Consider the following 16888-nt stretch of genomic DNA (forward strand, 5'->3'; position numbering starts at 1 on the left):
GTGTGTTAAGCCGTTCACAAGTTCTCAAAGCAGCATCTGAAACTAGGAGGGAGGCTCATGAGTTAAATTTCACCCACTGTGGTAACCATTTTACTTTTTGCCTAAACAAGGAAGCCAAGTAAGCTGCTTTGTACGTCAAAAGGGCTTCTGTTTGCATTGCACTGGAGCTCTGTTTTGGATGGCCATAAAGAAAAAGAGCAGTGTGTCTGTTCTCCTGAGAAATTTAGTGGCAGATGTGCTATTCTGACACATCTAAGCCAAGCTTTAAAAGCTTTCAAAGCTTTAAAATTGTTTGTCCTACTTTCCAGGAGCAGGTTACCATTCCCTCAGCTTTGTCAGTCTAAATTTGCGTTCAGCACTCTGTACGGTTTAAGTTAATACTTTTAATAGTAGACATGGAGAGCTACTATGAATGCAGTCACACAGTAGATCTGTAATCCCTGGTGGATGATCTCAGATAATTTTAACTACAAATAGCCTCTAACTAGTAGATAGACTTGGAGGGTTATTTTCCTTCCTTATTCCTTTGATTTCTTTTACTCTTTGTAGAACGCTCTCTACTGTCTCCAGATTACATTCCACTACACTAGGAGAAGCCAAACTATGAAATTTTGTGAATGGCAAGAAATTACATGGTAATAGCAACTACTTTCTTCAACTCAGAAGAGAGCTAAATTTTTGGAGAGCTTTTTTCTTCTCCCTAAGGCTGCTAACAATTCAATGTAAACCATAGTGGCAGCATATAAGTTGTACAAGATGTTTTCAGACTACCCTCAAGGTAATTTTACCCAATCAGCCCCACTCAAGTGGAGTCACCTAGAGTAAAACCAGAACAAAGTATTATCCAACATATGTAAACAGCATTCTATGTAGTACATTCAAACATAATATGGAGTTGCAGCTAACCAGAAAGACGTGCAGAAACATTTTACAAAAGCTTATAAAAATTTACCCCAAGTGTGAGTGCAACCCCTTAAAGTGAGGAAGAAGAAACCAGCAATGTAAACATCATATTCCTTTTAGATAGGCTCCAGATGCTGAGAACAAGCTGTAATGTCCTTTACTCTCACCACTGCTCAAGAATGAAACCAGCGACCTCACAATCCAGAACAGCTGTAGAAGGATGAACATAGCACCAAGAACAAAGGAAGGAAGCAAATATGTGCGTAAAACCCATTATTCTTTCTTTTTTTATAACTGCTGGACTAATAATGATCTAACACATAGAATTTCAGTTACACTTTCAACAAATTATTGCCTTACTTAAATAGGAGGTATACTTTCTCTTTGCCAACAAACAAGATTGTGAGCATAACATAGTTTCTATATCTTAAATGCTATCCTGATTTATTATCAGTATCTTTCAGAAAGAAACCTGGAGTTTTCTCTAACAAAATGCAACACTCCTCTAAGTTTGTCAGCTATGTTACCATGCTCTGTTTGCATCAATAGGGAAGATTATTAATTCATCCACTATAATTTTCAATCATGCCTAGATTTCATGAATTTGAGCACATTACAATTATAACTGCAAGTACAAAGCATGCCTTGAGGCAGTAAAAAGAAGATTCCGCATAGCATGAGATGGAAATTTCTTAGTGCTGGATTTAATATTCCCTTTGTCTTACAGATTTACCAAGAGCTTCAAAATTAGTTTAGGTTCCCATTTTTTTAGACACTGTCCAAGCATGTAGGAAGTGACACTCTTTGCCCAGGAGGTACTGTGTTATCAGAACAAAAACTAGAACACAAACATTGCAGGACAGAGACTGAGCAGCCTTTTGTGAAGTCAGGTGTGGCAGCAGATTTCATGAGGGAGCAGGAGGAATCTACTTCTGCTAGTTTTATAGTTCTTGCATAACTCAAAAACTGTAGCAGATGACCAAGAATGAGATGAAATACAGATAATCTACCTGCTATAGTAGTAACTTATGCAAATTTTCACAGCATAGGAGGACATAGAAGACAGACCTGCAAGAGTGAGCGTAGCAGCTTGAAGGTGAAAAAAGCCCATTCTTAACATACATCTACTTTTGTGGGTTTCAGTTTAATTTACTTTCATAGCACCAGCACATGGTGTTAGCATTGCATTTCAGGTTTCTCTGATAGCAGCTGGACAGACCTCTTGACTCATCAACCAAAATCTTCTAATGGCCAAAAACCACAGTATACACTTGGATTCTAAGAGTGACTCAGAGGTGAAAGATGATGGTGAATTTCTTGGGTACAGAAGCAAGAGTTTTGGTCCCGAGGAGCTCGTGTGCAGCTGGATTTCAGGATGATGAGTGGTGTTAAGTCTCTGCTGCCTCATTTCCGTCAGCAGTCTGAAATTGAATTGCACAGCAGTTTTCTTGCAGAACAGTCCTGCAGTCCTGCTGCTAGCTGCACATTCTGTTTTGGGCTTTACTTGAACAGGATGAACAGGGGGTGATTTGTGTGTAGCCTGTTTTGTAATATTGTCACATGGGGAAGCTCTCTGCTGTCTTCCTTGCAATTCAGCAGTTTTTCCAAGCATGAACCATAAATACCCCTAGATTCTGATATTAACCACGGTTTCAGCTATGAAAAAGATTATCTCAACTTGATTTAAGTAGTACCAAATTAAAGCTAACAAACAACTTAGAGACAACGAAACAAAACAACAACGAAACAAACAAAAAAACAACCCAGGATTTAAAACAGTTAATTTCTACAACGTATTGGCTGGCATATTGTCCCTGTTGTTTAGTCTGCTTAGTGTGCTCTGCTTAGCAAGTGTTTCATACTCGCTGAGGGGGTCCGGAGGCCCACGGTACATCACCCCCTAGCCAGTCACCTGAAGACCAGCACGGTTTGTTTTGCATGCATTTTTGCACTATACTTTGCATGCAAGCAAATGAGTGATCCTCCTTGTTTGTCTGTTTTTTGTTTTCTGTCTTTTTTACTGGCGGCATATCATCAGCCAGCACCACCAAATGCAAATCTTTTCTTCCCGGCACTCGGCTTACGCGTGTCCAGCCGGGGAGGCCCTCGCCTGGCAGCCCGGGGACACCGCCGGGCTTCTTGGGAATCGTAGTCCCGCGCTCCGCACCGCCCGGGCGGCTTCCTCGGCGCAGCCGCCCCGGGAACTACGCGGCCCGGCACGCCCGCGGCCGCCGCCGTGCTTCCTGTGGCGGCGGCGGGAGCGCTGCGCCGCCGGGCCGGTCCGCAGGTAGAGGAGCCGCGTCAGGCGGGGCGGCGGCGGCGGCGCCCGGGCGGGGCTGCTCGGCGGGAGTGGCCGCGGGGTCTGGGGGCGCGGGGCGGCTCCGGAGCGCGGGGAGGCGGTGCCGCCGTGCCCCTTCCGTGTTCCCCTCCGCGTCCCTCGCCGCCCGGCCGGCTCGGGGGCGCGACCTGCGCGGCGTGAGGGGCCGGGCAGGAGCCGCGCCGGCCGCGGGCAGTGACCGGCCACAGGCACTGACCGGCCGCGGGCACTGACCGGCCGCGGGCAGTGACCGGCCACAGGCACTGACCGGCCACAGGCACTGACCGGCCACAGGCACTGACCGGCCGCGGGCACTGACCGGCCACGCCGTGTTCGTGGGAACACGGGCAGATCGTCAGAACGGGGGCGGAGGTACAGGAACAGCATGGAAGCCTTTCGGGCGGTCCGTGAAGCAGGGAAATGTTTACATCGGTTTTCATGGGACTGAGGGAGGGTCCGTTAAGTTAAAAACAAAAATCATGTTTAAAATGTAAGTGAGCCTAAAGTGATAGTGTTTCGTTTCTGCTAAGTATTTATCTACAGTGCCCACAAATATATAAATTATGCAAGCTTTATCCGTTGACAACAAGTCCGTTGAATGTGCCATTTATTTTTAATTTTTCTTAGATTTATCATTTGGCATTGACCATGTACCTATTTGTTCAGTCAGAACTAAACAAAATCTCAGCAGAGGTTCAGCTTGTATATTCCAAAGTCTTTTTTTCTCAAAAAGTTGCTAACTTACATTGCTTATGCAATTTTAATTGCCTTTAGCCGATGCTGTTGTAGGAGAGTATGGACTATTTAAGGTGCCACAAAAGTGTCCCCGTTTTAAGGAGCTTTTTATTATGTTGCTACTGTCATGGCCAGTATAGTGTCTTTCGATCCCTTCTGATGGAGGATTCACTCCAGGAGTTGAGGAACTCTGCTGTCCTGTGTTGAAGTTCTCATCTTCCAGTGTCGACTGGGCTTATTTCTCATATGTGCACAGCCTTGAACTGTATTCATCCTGCTCAGAATTTAAGAGAAGACCAGATTACTCCAAGTGGCACTCAAAAAAAAAAAATTTCCTTGTTTGAATTAAATACTTTGATTAGCAGATTCTGGGATTTAAACCATGAGTGTGAGATGGTTTTTAGAAGTAGTGACTTTAAATAAGAAATTAAGTATAAATAGCTCCCAGTGCTTCAGCTGCTGTTTGTACAGCACCATGATGGTACGGTGGAGGCTCTGGGGGAAGTGATCCTCTCAGCCTTTCTTCTCCTGCCCACTATGGGAGGTTCTCTGATAAATGCCAGCTGAGCACAGTCCGAGCTTATGGGATGGTTGGGATGATTGTTTTTTTCCCTGCTCGGAACAACCTGTTTGCCTGCTCTCTTGCATGGCCTGGGCTGTAACTCTGAGTGATCTGTCAGTGTGGGTGTCTCATGATAAATATTCGTTGCACACATGTATAACTGAGCCATAAGTTGCCATTGCTAAATTCACAGGGGAAGCCAGCTAATACGGTTTTGCTATCAGTGCCAACATTATTAGATCACAGACTACAGATCTTTCTGAATCTACTATATCCTTCTCTTCACTCCTTCATGCTTTTTAAACTTTGAAGCTAGGTGAGAGAACCTGAAGACAGTGAAAGCAGAAGCTCACAGGGCTGAGCCAGTGAGGATTAATGAAGGTCCAGTCCTGTTCAGATTACCATCTGAAGGTCATGTGGGGTGTAGCCCAGAATGAGACTGGGGAAAAAATAAACTGCACAGACTTAGGTGTTGCTTCACACTCTATGACCAGCAACAGAAAACCTGGAATATTAAATTCTGATCCACTTGTTTCCTTTTGCTGCCCTTCTGATGCAGTGCTTCAGCTGTTTGTAGGAGAATTACAAATAAGGCAACAGGTCATACTAAACATCATCACAGCTGTATTAGTAAAAGTAAAGGGAGGAGAGAGATGGTTTTAGTCAAGGAAGGCAGAAAGCAGGACCCTGCAGGGGAAAAAGAGAACTTGCAGAGCAATTGAATGGTGACACACAAATGGCAGAAGGTCCAGACAGACAGAAAAGATATTTAGAAGGGAATATTGGATGCAGTATGTTGAGAAAATTTCTATTCACTACCAAATATACTACAGAGCAATCCTAGTATCTGTGCAAGGATAAACAGAAACACGTTTAAAAGTGGGGAGGTGGCAAAGTTTAATTTTTCAAAGGTTGGAGCATTAAGCTTAGCAAAGTTCAATGAAAAGGAAAATTGCTTAGATAAACTTAGTCATCTTGGTATGTATGAGTTATGATATAAATTAGAAATACTTTCTTTTTTTATCAAACCAGACAATTCTCACTGTCTGGCTTGAGACATAGGAAATGTTTTGTTAGACCAGCAAAGTTACAGTATTCATTCAAGAATGATCTGCTTTACCTGTTGCTCAACAAATTAGTGTTGTTCTTGGATGTTTTTTGCAGTACTTACTACAAATTACTAAGTTTTGTGTCAAAGCTAATTTCTCAACCTTTAGATCTGTTCCCCAGTCCTGCTCTCTGCCAAGACAAGAAACAAGACAAATAGCTGACAAACAGGAGAAGGAAGGACAGAATGTACAGCACTGCTTTAAACTCTGAAGACAAAGTACCATGAATTTGTATCTCCAACTCCAGCTACGCTGCATCTAAAAGGACCTCTTTTCCAGTTGCAGGAAAATCCAGTTTGGCAACAAATGAGTAGGGTATCTGTACAACAGTCTTCTTCATTTCCAAACAGCCATACTTTTATTCCCAGAGAACCATAGTAATTATCTGCATGCAAGAATGGTCTCATGGAAGCTGTAACCATGTCATATCATAAAATGTACAAGCAGAATGGAGTTTGTCAAACAACTTTGGTTTTTTGATGTGAATTATTTGTATTTGGCATCCTGATTATTAGCTTCATAGACAATATAGACAATATTCTGTGTCCCATCACAAGTTTTTGAAAGAAACCTGAGTGAGAGGAGCATAGATCAGTGTCTTGGGTTACAAAGACAGTTAGATACTCAGTATAAGCTCTGTAGCTAACTAATACTCTGTGAAGGTAACAGTTGGGAAGGTATTATAATGGAAAGAGGCAATAAGTTCACATAGTGTAACTCACTATGTGTTAAAAATGTTTATTGTGAATGGAGTCCAGTCAAAAGGCATAGATGGTAGATAAGAGAGATTAATCTGGTTAATTCTTCTGCATTTTACTTTTCTGCTTATAGTTGTCCTTTAAACTGTACTCCAGCTCCTGTCTTTACGTGTGTCATAGCTGCATATATTTGTATAGTAGCCAGTTTGCTGGTCATAATCTTGCTGGTCACAAACTTAATTGTCATCAACAAGAAGTACTTTAAAAATATGCTGTCTTTGCAGACCCAGCTTCTAAGTGACCCTGAAGAGTCAGTGAGCACCACCTCCACAAATCATGCTGTCAAGCCAAACTTAGTGTGTGATGTGTTTTGGAATGATTGTTTTTCTTCATGGAATACTATAAAATGTGTTCTTCCTTTACAGCAATAGCGCAGGAAAAACCAAACTGGTAATTACTGTTGTCGGCATTTATCAGGTTCACTCGTAAAGCACAAGTGTTAAGAGGTTTTAAGGAAGGGATGTGCATTTGATGTGTGCTTAATCTGTCTCAGAAACCATGACCTGTGGAAGGAAGAGATGTCCATACTGAGATCTTATGGAAGATTCTGGCTAAAATTATTGACTATTTGGGACTTGAATTTATTTCAATTTTCAGTTCAGGCATTAGGAATTAAAATTTTCATCTGCATTTTTATGTCTAGATCTGAAGCATTATTTAAATTCTTAAGAGAGATGCGAATGCAGAACAAGTGAGGGGGATCACTTTTGACACCTAGGTTTGTCTGTTCACAAAATGAATACAGAATGTTCAGTTGGGAAAGAATGGAACAGACTAAAAGAAAATAATAGCATATTTTAATGGGAATGGCAGAGGGCTGGGTGGGTGTCTGTAACAGTATATAAAATCTCTGGGGCCTGTGTTTTTGTTTCAGAAGTATATAGCTGTTGCAAGAAGCTGGTGTGCACCAGGGCACTAGAAGGGCATCTGTAGGGAGAAAGCAGAAAGCCTAGAGCTGTAAAAAAATAAGAGGAGGCAGTAGAAAAAAAGTGTGCAAAAGGGGATTTGTAAACAGAGTTTAGAGAGGAACATCATGTCACTTGAAAGAAAGTAAAAATATCAGTGTGAACTACGATACCTCTTTGTAAATAGTGCTTAGTAAAGGTGGGTTGTGAAAGCAATTTTGACAGTACATAGGAGAGACAAAAAATAGAAAGAGGTAGAAGGAGAAGGAGGAGAGCATGTTTCACTGGGGCCAAAGAATGAGAAGCAGTATTGTGGAGAAGAAGGATGTCAGGGTAAAGAATCAAAACTGATATTCTATAGAAGGCTGGAGTGGCAAAAGAGAGAAAGCAGTAAATTAAGGGTGGTAAGAGGATCCGATGGAAAGGGTCTGAAAAAGGTAGAAAAGTAAAGCTTTAGGGAGTGTAACAGCAAAAATTAACAGCAGGAGAAACTATGCTATCAATGAGTGCAAATAAATCTCTTAAAATTGCCTTGATTATTACCACTTGCATATTGTATCCTGTCAAATAGCTAAAGTGACCAAGATACAATCATGCCTTTAAATTCAAAATCATGCCTTTAAACTTAGTAACCGTTCCAATCTCTTGTTATAGATGTTGAAACTAGGAGGAATGTGTCAGCACTACAAGATGAAATGGCTTCTGTGGCACTATCCCCTCCCTTGCACAGGCATGCAAGCAAATGGTTAACAAGCCCTAAACTCAACACTGGTCTGGGTTTAAAGCAAAAGAAAGAATGGTTAATTTTAATCTGTGTCAGTCTTTCTTGTCTGGTTCAGTATGGGATCACACAAAGGCCATTGGGCTGTCAAAGCCGGACTTGAACTTGCAATACAATTTCCGTAAACTGTTATGGAAACTGTTATGTTTGGTGTGATCCCCTCCCCTTGGGAGTAGAGAGCCATTACCTGTGTCTGTCTTCTAAAGAACACTTCCTTGGCAGATTGAGCCAATCTTAATGCTTCTGCAGCTGCTGCCACATTGTACATCAGTGTTTTCCCATGCCTCCTTTAGCAGTTTTTTCAACCTAGGAGAGTAGCTGTGGTTGAAAACCAATAACTTTCATTTTTCATCCTCTCCTTCAGATTTTTGTTTTGTTTTGTTTTGTTTTATTTTGCTTTTTGCCAGAGGTATTAGCAGGATAACTAAATGGAAGAGGATGGACAATATGCTTCTAGGAAGGGATAGACCTGTGTCAGTGCTTAACTTGGGTTGGTGTGATTTCTGAGATTGGGTCTTTATGGTGTATTTCCGTGAGGATGCAGAAGGATGATACACATCTTATTCTTTCTATCTTATCTTCTTCCTTTGCCATTCAAAGGTTTCAAGGTTTCAAGCCTCCAGCACTACCCTTACTTGTTTTGTACCAGTTCTGGTTGTTATCTGTCTTTCCATCAGCCTAACAGTTGAAAGCATTCCGAAATGATAAAAGAACAGATACTTCTACCATTGTTGTTTGAAAGTGTCCTGTTTCTGACATTTTTGTTTGAAGGAGTCCTGCCTGAGAAATTCTTCAGGAGATGGCAGGGATGAGAGCTGTTAAGCCATTAGGTTTATTCAGCTGTAAATAAGACCACAGAAAGTCCCATGTGAGGCCTGTAATTCAATCTGAGTAGAAATCCATTAGTTTAAAAGCATTCTGCTCCCTGCTCTTTGGCCAGGAGTGGTCTAAATGCATGTAATAGTTATAATTAATGCATTATTTAACCATTTTTTACCTTTTATTCAAAAGACCTGGACATAGTAGACTGCAATAATTTGATCCTTGTTATGGGAAATATACTGGAACTGGAATAAACTGCATATGTGTCTGCTGCAAAGTTTGAAGTAATTTAGTGAAACGGTAGGCTCATAACTGATAAATTGTTCTCAGCAGTACTATTACACATTAGAAATACAACTTCTTTAGAAATTTATATTTAATTCATACTGCCTTGTTGTGGTGGTAAAAGAGATTAAAGGCTGGATAGTGTGTTTTAAAAAAATACTCTCCCCTCTGTACATGCCTCATGATGTTTGCACTATGGAATGAGAATTCTTAAGTGGCATGTCGAAATTACTTACTGCAACTTCTGAAAATGTGGGACTCTACCAGTGTTACACTCGTAGCAGGGACATAGTTTTGCTTAACTGCAGTGGACTAATTTCTGTTTTTTTCCTTTTTCTCAGGCTAGAGTAAGTGAAAAAATCTAAAAGAAGACATATTCACCAAATATGGAAGAGGATACCAAACCTATCTTGGTTCCTGTGGGAGGTGATGAAAGCAATTATGGGGTCATGAATATACAGTTTAATCCAGAAGACTATAAGTGCAAAAGGTATGAGGAAAGATGAACCTACAGAATTACTGTGAGGAAAAGAATTGTTTACTCTTTGCTTTTGACAATAGAATCCTACTAAGACAGAAGATTAAAATTTTGTAGCCAGGATCTCTGTACAAGCAGTTCCTACTTTGTCGCTATATGATAATATTTTACTTCTTAGCATCGGGTGAACAGATGTTCTTACTATGTTCTGTTTATAAGGATAAGATTTTTCTATTGCCATCATTTCAGAGGGTTCTCAATTAAGAACTCGACATGAGGCTTTTAAAGTCCTTTTCAAATGTGGAGCGTGTGTGTATAGTATAGCGTGATTTTTTTCACTTAGAACAGCTAACTGAAATGTTGAGACTATGCAAGAAAGTTTGCCTGATGATGTAGAGAAATGGCTGTCAGTATGTGTAGATGGTGCTATATGCATTCTTCAGGTGATGCTGGAATAATACATTATTTAGTAGTAATAGGTGAGCTGAGTGACTTTGACTGCCTTTTAAGGAAAACATTGTAGTGCTTTCTGAGAGTGAGCAAATGTGAAAAATTCATCAGTCCAGCTTTATTATTGTGCCTTCAAAAATAATGCCTCTAAGTTATTATTTTGCATATTTTCTTAAAAGTTTAACATCTCCACAAAGGGGTTTAGAATGGGAGACTTCCTCTGTTGCAGTTACGGTTTTTGTGAGCTGGTCATGGAACCAAAACTGAGATCAGAGTGGGACCTGCCCTTCTAATATGAGCTGAAGGTATCAGCTTTGCATGTTCAGGTGAAGGAATAGACCCATAGCGCCTCTTGGACCGATTTATGGTTCATTTTCTCCTCTTTACATCCCTATTTCAGTAAAGCAGTTTTTCTGTAGAAACTGAAGGTGGCACTGCTGCATACAAAAAAAAATCCTGTTGTCAGAGGCCACTTCAGCAAAAAAAAAGTTTTTGAGAATAGTGCTTTGATGCTGTTGGCCTCCAGCTTTGAAGGCCATGAAAGCCTACGTACATCCTCCTCTCTGCAAGTAAAGAGAGGAGGATAAGGGTCTGAGTGAATCCAGGGGAACAGAGGGAGCACAGGTGTAGAAGCATACAGATTTGGGCTTATAAAGGCTAGGAAATGGTAGAGCACTTTCAGGTGGAAAAGGCAACTGTAACTGAATGTAAATGAAATCTTTCTCTTTTTTATGGAGTATCTGATTCCTTACTGTCGTAAGGAGACTGCTAATTTGTATGTATGTCTTCGTTTTGGAGGAAATATGTGTTCTGTTTGAGGAGCAGTGGGTTACAGGTTTTGTGGTGATGCAGTAGCAATAAGAGAGGTTTTTTTGAAATGCATAAATGCTAAGACTCAATTTTCTAAGTGAGGTTAGGTATTGTTGAGTTGTTTTCCCTGTGATTTTAAAGTCTGGAGACTCAACTCCATGAAAGGTTGTGGCATTTGGTTCCCTTGCTAAAAGCAGAAGTGTGTACTTGGTTTGTGTGCCCACATTCACTGCCTCCAGATCTGCCTAAATGTCTTTATTGCTCCTCTCTTGAGTTAATTTTCCCATTTTCCATGACCTAGCCTTTTTGCACTCCAGGAGTGCAGAGGCACAAGGATGAGGGGAATGAGGCCTGGGGTATCAGAAAGGCCTGGAAATAATAGTTCAAACAAGTTTGAACTCCACTTCTGTACTAGAACAGGCAGCCCCCATGCTTCAAAAGGAGAGATAAGGAAGAAGAGGCCATTGGGGTCTGTGTCAGTCGTGGTCAGAGCAGTGGACTGTTTGAAGGGCTTCTTTAAACCTTCAAGGAATAGTGGCTCCTGGGAAGGAGTATTGTTAGCATTAAAATATCAAACAGTGAAAATACAGTAGTACTGTGCAGCGTGGTTTTGCTCTTACTTTATTCATGTTTTTTTAACTTGGTATTAAGAAACTGGACCCTGAGTGAGTGCTTGGTAACTTTGCTTTGATTGAGATAGCTCTTCAAGTGTTGTGTGTGATTTGTGGCAATTACTGTTTGTCTGTCTTAGTGCTGTTCTGTACTTTTGTTTGGGTTGTTTGAGGTTTGAGGCATTTGCATAGTTATTTGGTTTTCTTAACTGGCTTGGAGGATTTGGGATTTTTGAAAGGAATGCTTTTCAGTGTTTACATAAGAACAATAAGCTAATTGTTTTTAGAGTTGCAAATTACTTTGTGTAGTATTGTTTTGCTAATTTGGGGGAAATATAAAGCCACTTCTAATCCTTTTAAAGAGGGTGTTGTTGTTCTTCTCTCTTCACCGTATTCACCGTGTTTTTCCCATTTTGTAGCTCCCTTTAAGAACTAGAATATCATTGCTGCAGTGGCTTATTGTTGATTATCGTATGGAAAAGAGGGCTTTTCCCTTTTTTCTTTAAATCTGTACATTGTCAACAGATACTGCAGTTGTCAGTCGAATACTTGAACCTTCAAAGAAGCAATTGATGTTTTGTTGTGATTCTTTTGCATATGAAAAACTTGACAATACCTCCTGCTGAAGGGAGATCAAGCCCTCTGCCTTTTTTCCTTATTCTTTTTGAAGTCCCACAGGTTCCCAGAATGTTACCAGAATGTAGGAGGCATCCCTAAATGGAATTAAACACCTGTAAATTAAACAGTGTCTATAGATGGCAGTCAGAGAAGCCTTTTTCATGCTAAGTGGTTGATTCCCTTTATTTTCAAAGTTCTTTTAACTTAGGAGAAGGTAGGCAATGGTCAGCCACCTGTGTAAATCTGCCCTTTCTGCATTCATTATGCCTTTACTACTCCATACCAATGTGATAATTTTATACCATTGCTTGCTCTCCCTGTTTTTCTCTGTGGCCAACATTTTTGTGAATTCCTAATATTGCGTCTTATTAATTGGAAAGAATTGTGACCTTTATATTTTTTGGTAGGTGACAAGTAAAATAGCTTTTGTGTTTGACAGGGAAGAGGAATTGTGTGGTGTGGTAACTCTTGTGATTCCTAATTTGTTGAAGTGTGCAAGCAATGACATTATGCTTCAAAAGGTTATTATAGTTCTGCATCCAACATTTTAAGAAACTTGTATGATCATGCTGTAGTTACTATAATGGTGGTATCAATGAAGAAAAATTTAGGTAAAGCGTATTGCAAAGAGAATGAAGATCATACACAATAACTGTAAGCACACTGTTTAATGCTTCGGTAAATTCAGACAGCTTAGAAAGTGACAACCAAGTCACTTGTAGAATTCTTTGATATAGATTTCTTTAAGAGAAGCACACTGATACCTGTAATCGTAGAGGATCCTGAGTTGGAGGATGCCCACAAGGATCGTCATATCCGTCTCCTGGTATTTCACAGGAGGACCCCAAGGATCAGATCATGTACGTGAGTGAGACTGTTGTCCAAATGCTTCTTGAACTCTGACAGGCTTGGTACCGTGGCCAGTTCCCTGGAGAGCGTGTTCCAGTGCCTGTTGTTCCTATCCAGATAGGCTGTTACCAATTATGAAATAGCCACCTATTCTTATTACATTCTCTCCTTTCCTTAATTTCCAATACAGTAAATCAGTTTTACTCCTTAGTTGGTCTTGTGTCATTTACGGCATTCCTATAATAATTTGGTAACTCAGTAAGACAACAAAGCTGTAGGAACTTCCTAGCTTTGTTTCTCTGTAACAATCCTATTGCATCTCTAAAAAGTAAATTATTGATGTGGGGTGTGAAAGAAGTCTGTGCAGTAAGCTAAACTGGCTCCTTGTGGTCTGCTTGGAGGACAGAAATTGTAAAGCAACCTGTAAAGACGATTTTTTTCATGTTTGTTTAAAAATTAAAAGCTTGTCGTAAAGTCGTAAATACTTTCATGCAGAGCTAAAAGACCCAGTTGTACAAAAAAACTATTATACTGTAATAGCTCAATACTTACCATGTTTTTGATCAGATCTCAAGAACCAGTTGTTTGATGTTTAAGAATACTTCAGCAAAGGTACTAATGAAGCAGTATTATTTAGTCTGAAAGTTCTCGAGATATTTGATCTTATTTCTTCGTTGCCCTACAAGATGTAGTACGCTGCTGAAAATACCCATAAGATGAATGTAGCACCCTTATGCAAAATTTTGCACAGTTCTTGCACTTTTTTGCTACGTTCTTATTATGCTGTTCTCTCTAGTCCTCAAATCCAACACTTGAACTTTGCTTATCACAAGGAAACAATGTTAATCATGAGCATCTCTTTTCATTTTCTTTGCTTGCAAAATAGCTACTGAAGTTCAAAACGTGAGGAAGTTTGGACAGAAGTACTCTCTTTTCCTGGACCAGCTCTAGAGAATTATTATTAACTGTCTTTTTGTGTGAGCAAGAAAAGATGAGTGTAGCTGCATGTTTTCTGGGAATGGTTTCTGAAGTACACCTGCTGCCTGTAATGTGTGGAAGATGTGGACCTCCTGCGTGTGGTCCTGCAAGTTGTCAATTCTCATGGTCCTGTGGAAAATAGCTCTGTTTTACTAGTATGCCCTGATAAGTGCATTTTTTTCCAGGCTACTGCTGAAATAGTAGTTGTAATTGTGTCTTTCAATGTGGATGAAATTCAAGGGACATAGCTTATCTCAGTGCATGGAAATTGTCTGCATTGTTTCACATCGTAATCGTAGTCGTATAATCTCTCCCCTTCCCCCAGATCATGTTGCCTAGCGTTCTTTTCATAATAATTTTGCCACATGAGAGATACAGTTGCCTGTATAAATCAAATTTTTTATAGGAATGTGTTGTAGCTCCTAATACTTGCATGTATAGAGTGCTTGCTTGCTAGACATAAGGTCTCTAAATAGAGTTTTTCAAAATATATCCCAGATTATATCCTACCTGCTTTGGGCTTCAAAAATCTCAGTCTGAGAACTCCGAGTCCCTGAGAGAGCTTCTCAGACTCTTGAGTATGGCCTACAGCCAGTCTTTGATTTGGGTATTACTGGGAGCAATACCTTGACCTTGATCCTAAACAGTATGCTATCCATTCCTAGTGGAGATTGGGTAGGCAGCAGGCCTCCCAGCCTGCTGACACAGCTTCCAAGTCAGCCTGATGTTTTCAAAGAGATCTGCAAATAACATAAAATTGATGGGTGATCAGTATGTTTTAGCAGTCACTTGCTTAGCAGGGCTAGTGGTGCAGTGTTAGTTACCCTGGAAGAAGTAAAACTAATTGCTGCTTTATATAATTTTCATTCTCAACAGATGCACAGTAGCAGGGATCAACAGGGGAAGTAGCCCAAGTACTGGCAACAGTAAACACATGCACTCCTTTAGTCAGGAAGCAGAAGCAATAGGTATACTCAATTTCCTAGGGATTGTTAATTTTATTTTCTTTTCCTCACCCATAGATTAGATTCTGGATCATACCTTTTTGTTTTGTGCTAGACCATAAGTTGCTGGTTTAACCCAGACTCTTCATAATACTGAAGAAAATGAAATGTCTTTCTTTAAACAATTTCTTACCTACAGATAGGTTTTTGTTACACATAATTTATTTCCTCATATTTGTTTGGTCATTGACAACACTGCTTTCCCCACAAAATAGGATGTTGTATGCATGTTTTCTGTTACTTCAATTTTAGAATCATTCTTGGCTTTCACCTGCATTGCTTTAAAAAGTAATCTCTGATTCTGGAACAATTTTCTTTGACATCCATTCTTGCAGTTGTTGAATACCATTTTGAAATAAATCTTTGTCACAGATCTATTCATTTCGAAGCAGAATGTGGACTTTGTCTCCCTGTAACCTTTCCACAGTTGCAGTGGAAGTTTATGGGGATATACTAGTAATATTAAATGGAGATAGGAAAGAGAAGAAGGTCTTCACACTATGCAGCTGCTGTATAATTAGCAAAACACGTATGTTTAAGTGTTCTAAATATAGTGCATGTCAGTGATCCAAAAAGAAAACAGCAGAGAGCTAACTGGAAATGGGGCCGCATGTGAACAAGTTGCTTTTCCTGTTTTCATGACTACAGTCTTTATTTTGCAAGTCTTCTAATTAAATATTTTTTAGCTGTGTCCAGTGATTTGCTCAATCTAATACATTTTAAGCTAAAACAAGTAAAGTCCTTTGGAACTGACAGTCCACAAGGATTTTTGTACATTGCCTACATGTGGAGTTAGTTAGCTTTGTGTGACTGAGTTTTGAGCAGTAAAGCTATTGCTAAAAATTTATTTCCATTAAGTTATCTTTCTAAATTTTTTATAATAACACCATAAAAGCAGCCACATAAATTGCATATTTCCCTCATCATGTCATAATCATAGGAAGAAGAGTCATTTGAGATTTTTAAAAAAATTTAAAGTGTTCATTTTCATTTCAGTAAGTAGGAAATGACTTAGCAAATCTAAGCCATTTTTTCCATGATGAAGGAATATGTAAGAATTAAGCTTAAGATAAAAGAAACAATGATTTTGTGGAGATGGAAGTTTGTATTCTCTATTTTCCCCTTTTGTGGGTCAGGTTTTCTTACTTTCATAGATACTCCCACCTACTGTCTCCCCTTAAGCACATAGGAACCTATAGGAACCTATCTTCCTTTCTTCTAAAGATAGAGCAAAGGACTTCAGAACTGTGTTCCTTATCTGCCTTACAGATAACAGGTGGTGTCATAGTACAAAGGTGTAAATGATTAATTGGGGAAAAGAATGGGAACTTTTTTATGGATGTTATTGAGAGCTGTAGTTGGAGGGGTTGCCCAAGTCCCTTTGTAGTCTGAAACAGAAATAAGTATTGAAAAACAGTAAACTCAAATAGATTTTGCTCATATTACAAGATAAATGGCATGGCGTTATTGCTGACCTAGTTTCTGTTCTTAGTAGTTGGAAACTTGTTGTGATCTCTGCTCCTGTGGTTTTATGAGTGATTTAAACATCAGTCTGGAAGAGAAAGATCAGAAAGCTGCTGTGGTAGTTTTAAAAATTAAAAGCACTGCTAAAAAGAAAAAAAGCTGCGGGTGTATTAAGGCTTAGAGGACACCATTGTCCTCTGTCTCGTTTGAGAAATTTGCCTCTCAGTGCTAGGAATCAATGTGGTTTTTAGGCAAGAGCGTAATATGCTTATATGGAAGTAAATTATACTTGAGTTAGAAAAACAAATCTCAGCAATACCATGATTCGGACACATTTGTCTGGTAGTGCTCCTTGCATGAAAAGGTATTTGTATTGTGTTGTAGCTTCAGGAGCAGCTTTCACTGTGCTTGCTCTGTACCTCTGTGAATGTGCAGATAAAATGAGGGGC

The 16888-nt window shown here is 39.9% G+C and overlaps 1 protein-coding gene across 4 annotated transcripts in view; it reads left to right on the top strand.

Moving 5' to 3' along the window:
* Positions 1-3101: 3101 nt before the first annotated feature.
* Positions 3102-16888, top strand: part of SLC38A9 (solute carrier family 38 member 9) — a 46202-nt gene continuing 32415 nt past the window's right edge. Inside the window, exons 1-2 of one of the 4 annotated variants that reach the window (XM_056513504.1) lie at positions 3102-3190; positions 9519-9667. In XM_056513504.1, coding sequence (XP_056369479.1) covers positions 9564-9667 — 104 coding nt within the window. In that variant the 5' untranslated portion in view covers positions 3102-3190; positions 9519-9563. Of the gene's footprint in view, positions 3191-3228; positions 3711-9518; positions 9668-10375; positions 10432-16888 lie in introns of those variants that run through there. The other 3 variants (XM_056513503.1, XM_056513501.1, XM_056513505.1) reach the window with 3 other exon arrangements.

The sequence above is a fragment of the Oenanthe melanoleuca genome, chromosome Z (assembly GCF_029582105.1).
Source record: "Oenanthe melanoleuca isolate GR-GAL-2019-014 chromosome Z, OMel1.0, whole genome shotgun sequence".
Taxonomy (NCBI): Eukaryota; Metazoa; Chordata; class Aves; order Passeriformes; family Muscicapidae; genus Oenanthe; species Oenanthe melanoleuca.